This window comes from Cyphomyrmex costatus, unplaced genomic scaffold (assembly GCF_001594065.2).
Source record: "Cyphomyrmex costatus isolate MS0001 unplaced genomic scaffold, Ccosl1.0 scaffold61, whole genome shotgun sequence".
Taxonomy (NCBI): Eukaryota; Metazoa; Arthropoda; class Insecta; order Hymenoptera; family Formicidae; genus Cyphomyrmex; species Cyphomyrmex costatus.
In genome coordinates this window covers 1065811-1071807 of record NW_017280167.1, presented here as the reverse complement: position 1 = coordinate 1071807, position 5997 = coordinate 1065811, and the positions used below count along the sequence as shown (strand labels likewise).

Genomic DNA, 5997 nt, shown 5'->3' with positions numbered 1-5997 from the left:
TCTTACAAAATCATGTAACAATTTTATGCTAATATACGTATATTAAATTTTATATATTCTTTTATATTTTTATATTTATATTATTCTTTATATTTATTGTTTAATAAATTTAATAAATAAATAAAAATATGTTTCTTTAATTTTGAAACTACGTCTTTCCAATTTTTAGAAGCATTACTACCTTTAAACACACATTTTAATAATTATTTCATTTTTAATGATTTTATACCATACAACTGAATTCAGAAATACCTATTTTATATACGACATAGATATATATGTATTTAAAATATTTTTAGCATTGTGTGTGTGTGTTGGGGTAATTTAATATATTTATAAAATATTCTGTTGATAAATTACCTACAATGATAAAAGATCAATCAAGTGCAGAATCGCATTGGCAGATGGCACCAGCGACAAAGCGAACAAGACAACTTCCAAATTCCGTGACTTCATTGCCGCGAAAAATTATGTATAGATTTTCAATTTTGCGACATTCCTGGCAATTGTTCTTGCTTTACTAAAATATCGGTACGGCGATTAGTATCGAAAGTCGAAATATTACTCGCGAAACAATCGATGAGATTGAAAGTCGGAAATTTCTCAAGGGAGAAATTTCCTTATATCTTAAAAAGATATAAGGAAATTTCTCCATATTTGTTACTCGTCGCAAATAAATTTCGTAATATTTAATTGAATATCACACAACACTGCACAAAATTTATTAATGTCTAAAAGACATCCTGGAAACGTCTTAGAACGTTTGGAGGACATAGAGATATATTTTGAATGAGCGACGCTCTGCACTGAGCGTCGCTTCTGAATGCATCCATTTTTTCCACTGAATTGGTTGTATTTTATTAAATTAGAATTGCACCACAAACGCAGAATTACAGTAATTGGAAATGTAATTTAAAATGCAATAGGAAAACATGCATGCATCGTGCGTTGCACGCAGGTATACATTTATATAGAAATCTTTATCTATTGATGCAAATATGAATGTAAAAATTCGAACCTCGCCGCGCGCGCATATATCGATCGTGCGCACTTCCCACTTTCTCACATCCAGAGGCCTATTAACGTCGCTTCCAAATAATCCAGCTTTGCCGTTGTCCAAAATTGCACTTTTAACAATCACACACGCCGCGAATGAGCAAAACTTCCCGCGCTCGACATCGCACGGTCGCGATTTGAAATCTACTGCGCGCTCGACAGTCTCGGCACTTATATTCTAGATGTTTCGCGTTTGCCGCGTTGGCAGCACTGCCTCACCAACAGCGCCGATAGCGGAGGCGGAGCAACTGGAGCAACTTCACGCGGTACACGCCGTGTCGGAGGTCGGAGTCAGAGCACTTGGAAGACAGCACGGTACGCTGGTACGTGAGTAGCAACTGGAGCAACTTCACGCGGTACACGCCGTGTCGGAGGTCGGAGTCAGAGCACTTGGAAGTTGGAAGACAGCACGGTACGCTGGTACGTGAACAGCTTCGGCCTATTATATCAGGATGCATTGTAATTCGGTGTGCAACATGTAATCACGGTGACAAGGTGAATATACTGATTGCGAGACGAATATCGACGATGTGAGAACGCGTGTAGCAATTATTTTCCTTTGCAGGAAACCATAGGAAACACTCGGCATATCCGGTGGGATAAATTACCCCCCAGGGGTGGGGTCAACTGATCGCTGTCATTTACGTTTAGCGAACAAATTGACAAGTAATGCCAATCGCGTGAGGGGCAATCAAGCAACGCGGTCATGGCTCGACCCATCGTGCCGAGCCAGCAGAAGCTGGCCGAGAAATTAACCATCTTGAACGACAGAGGTATAGGTATGTTAACACGTATTTATAATATCAAGAAGGCCTGTGGCGATGCCAAATCGAAGCCCGCCTTCCTCTCTGACAAGGCGCTGGAGTCTTCCATCAAGACGATCGTCAGGAAGTTCCCTAACATCGACATAAAGGGGCTGCAGACCATTATGAACATCCGTAATGAAATTATCAAATCACTGTCATTGTATTACTACACGTTCGTTGACCTGTTGGATTTTAAAGACAATGTGTGCGAGCTTCTGACTACTATGGACGCATGCGGCGTCCACATGGATATTACGATTAATTTTGACTTGACTAAAGGGTATCTAGATCTTGTAATCACATATGTCAGCCTGATGATTCTCCTGTCGCGAGTTGAAGATCGCAAAGCGGTACTGGGACTCTTCAACGCAGCTCATGAGATGGTGCACAGTCAGTCGGATCCCAGCTTTCCTCGCTTAGGACAGATGATTATGGATTATGATGCTCCCTTGAAAAAACTTTCCGAAGAATTTGTGCCGCATTCTAAATTGCTGAAAAATGCTTTAACTTCGCTATGGCCAGTGTATCCTGGTAGAAACTTGTCTGCTGACACGTGGAGAGCTGATCAGAAGCTAAGTCTCGTTGGTAGTCCTGGACAGATACTGAAAGCAGCAGCAACAGATACCATGTCCTGCGAGACGTTGAGTTTAGATAGAATCGAGAGATGGGTGATTCTTGGATTTACACTTTGTCATACATTCTTGAGCCAAGAACAGCCAAGCAAATTGTGGATCACTGCTTTAGAGTCTGGATGGGTATTAGCGTTATTCAGAGACGAGGTGATTTACATACATCAGTATATTCAAACATTCTTCGAAGGTATGAAAGGATACGGAAAACGAGTATCAGAGGTGAAAGAATGTTACACTCAAGCAGTACAAAAAGCTGGCTATAGACATAGAGAAAGAAGAAAATTCTTGAGGACTGCTCTCAAGGAATTAGGTTTAATTTTGACAGACCAGCCTGGTCTTCTAGGACCGAAAGCGCTGCTGGTATTAATGGGTCTCTCCCATGCTAGAGACGAAGTACTGTGGCTGTTGAGACACGGAGATAATCCTCCTATTCAAGGTAAAGGTAAGGGACGAGGTGGCGAGGATTTGGTAGACCGTCAACTGCCAGAATTGCTCTTCCATTGCGAGGAATTACGAGCGCTAGTAAAAAAATATTCTCAGGTGCTTCAAAGGTATTACGTCCAATTTCTTTCGGGGTTCGACGCCCCTGCTTTACATCAGATGATACAAAATCTTCCGGTTTGCCCAGAGGACGAGGGGGCTATTCTTAGTGATATGTGTTCAATTATAGCTAGTCTGACTGTAAAGCAGGTCGAGGATAATGAATTGTTTGATTTCCGTGCCTTTCGATTGGATTGGTTTAGGCTGCAGGCCTATATGTCTATTGCAAAGTGCAATATGAATCTGGCTGATAATAGAGAATTAGCTTCTTTCATGGATACAGTAATCTTCCATACGAAAATGGTCGACAATTTGGACGAGATGTTAGTTGAGACATCTGATTTATCTATCTTCTGCTTCTACAGCAAAATATTCGAGGATCAGTTTCACATGTGCCTCGAGTTTCCCGCTCAGAATCGGTATATCGTTGCCTTCCCGCTCATATGCAGCCATTTTCAAAGTTGTACTCACGAGCTCTGTCCAGAGGAACGTCATCACATTCGCGAGAGAAGCCTTTCCGTTGTCAATATGTTTCTGGATGAAATGGCCAAAGAAGCTAAGAACATTATCACAACTATATGCGACGAGCAGTGTAATATGAGCGACAAATTATTACCGAAACACTGCGCTTTATTAATTTCACAAGTTGTTAATCGCAAGAAGAAGGATAAGAACAAGAAGAACATGTACGAGATTCACAAGCCTGGTATAGAGAGCTATCGGAAAACTCGGGAGGAATTAACGACGATGGACAAGCTGCACATGGCTCTTACCGAGCTGTGTTATGCCATTAATTATTGTCCTACTATTAATGTCTGGGAGTACACCTTTGCGCCAAGAGAGTATCTGCATCAACATCTGGAATCGCGATTCGCTAGAGCGCTGGTGGGAATGGTCATGTACAATCCGGATACCAGCGAAATAGCCAAACCATCTGAGCTCTTCGTCAGCGTTCGATCTTACATGAATGTTCTTCAGACTATCGAGAATTATGTGCACATAGATATCACGCGGGTCTTCAACAACGCTCTGCTACAGCAAACACAGGAGCTGGACAGTCACGGTGACAAGACTATAGCTGCACTCTATACGCAATGGTATTCGGACGTTCTGTTGAGGCGAGTAAGCGCCGGTAATATTTGCTATTCGGCGAATCAACGGGCGTTCGTCAGCTTGTCAGTTGAAGGTGCTATACCCTTTAACGCCGAAGAGTTTTCCGACATTAATGAACTAAGAGCATTGGCGGAATTGATAGGACCGTACGGTATGAAGATGTTAAATGAGAACTTGATGTGGCATATCGCCAGTCAGGTACAACAGTTGAAGAAATTGGTGGCCGGTAACAAGGATGTATTGATTTCTCTGAGAACGAATTTCGACAAGCCGGAAGTGATGAAGGAGCAGTTCAAGAAACTACAGCACGTGGACAATGTTCTTCAGCGAGTTACTATAATAGGTGTCATTCTCAGCTTTCGGCAGTTGTCACAGTCAGCACTGGTCGATGTGTTGGAGGAACGTATACCGTTTCTATTGAGCTCTATATTAGATTTCAGACATCATCTGCCATCCGGCGATCCTATGCGCGTCGTCTCCGAGATGACGTCGGCCGCAGGCTTGACTTGTAAGGTCGATCCTACTTTGACGACGGCACTGCGAAACCAGAAAGCCGAAGTCGACGAGGACGAGCACCTACTTGTTTGCTTATTGATGGTCTTCGTGGCAGTTTCCATTCCGAAATTGTCTCGGAACGACAACTCCTTTTACAGAGCGTCGCTCGAAGGCCACTCCAATAACATACACTGCATGGCCACAGCAATAAATAATATATTCGGAGCATTGTTTACGATTTGTGGACAAAACGATATAGAGGACAGAATGAAGGAATTCCTCGCTCTGGCCTCGTCGAGCTTGTTAAAATTAGGGCAAGAAGCGGACAAGGAGGCAACTCGAAATAGAGAATCCGTGTATCTTTTGCTCGATCAAATAGTTCAAGAGTCTCCATTCCTGACAATGGACTTATTGGAGAGTTGTTTTCCATATGCACTGATACGCAATGCATATCACGATGTGTACAAACTTGAGCATTCACAATCGTGAATTTAATAGCGAAATTACGAGACGAGGTGCTGCATTTATAACTCGCCACTCAGGGCCCCTTTTTTTACGTCCACTTATAACATCGGAAGCAATCATAAAGACTTTCCTATTATGTATCGTCTGGCCGAACGATAACACACACTTTCCGAATAGGATTAGTTTTCGATTAGTGTCGCTGAAAAAGTACAAGCATACGTCAGCGAAAGTATGAGAGAGTGGTAAATGCATACGATTGTTCAATGATCGATAAAGTTATCTACGAATTAATTCTCGATATTTCAACAAAACGATAAAGCTTGTGGCATTGTAATGCACTTTAGCCATTTCCCCCCTACGTTGCTTGCGGCAAAAATCGCGTCATATTGATATGTACAATCGAAATCTATTTATCGCCGAAACATTTGAATAATTCGATTATCTTTGTAAGAATCTTTATCGAGGAACACTAATCGACGGACAATTTGTGTCACAGATTTTCTAATATATTTGAGGTGACATGTAACAAGCATTTTGTATTGTACAGTATTTTCTCAATTATGTATATTTAACGTCCGGCTTGAAATATTCGTTAATAACACAATATTAAATAAAAACGTACCATTACATACCTTAAATATTTCAATTGAGTATTATAGTTTACGTCACAAAGAATGTTTCTATTGCACTGGAATGTATGATGTAAGTTCTCATGACTTCAATCTAAAAATCGAGATATTCATATATCACACAGTAGGAATCATCATTTACCCACTATGACTTTTTAATGTACAATTGTAACTCTTTTACAATAGTTTATATAACAAATAAAACTATATGTACAAAACAACGATTCTCGTAATCTTCATAATCCTTATCGTTCCAGAGAT

General features: G+C 41.0%; 1 protein-coding gene across 1 annotated transcript; it reads left to right on the top strand.

The window, feature by feature from the left end:
• The first annotated feature begins 1503 nt into the window (after nucleotides 1–1503).
• On the top strand, nucleotides 1504–5681 carry Hem (Nck associated protein 1 Hem). Its single transcript, XM_018547149.1, has 2 exons — nucleotides 1504–1551; nucleotides 1622–5681. Exon 2 carries the CDS (start codon nucleotides 1763–1765, stop codon nucleotides 5129–5131), a length of 3369 nt encoding a protein of 1122 aa, XP_018402651.1. The 5' UTR covers nucleotides 1504–1551; nucleotides 1622–1762; the 3' UTR covers nucleotides 5132–5681.
• Nucleotides 5682–5997: the final 316 nt, after the last annotated feature.

What these genes read in the sequence shown, in the direction of transcription:
- Hem (XM_018547149.1), top strand. Translation starts at nt 1,763, where the DNA reads ATGGCTCGACCCATCGTGCCGAGCCAGCAGAAGCTGGCCGAGAAATTA.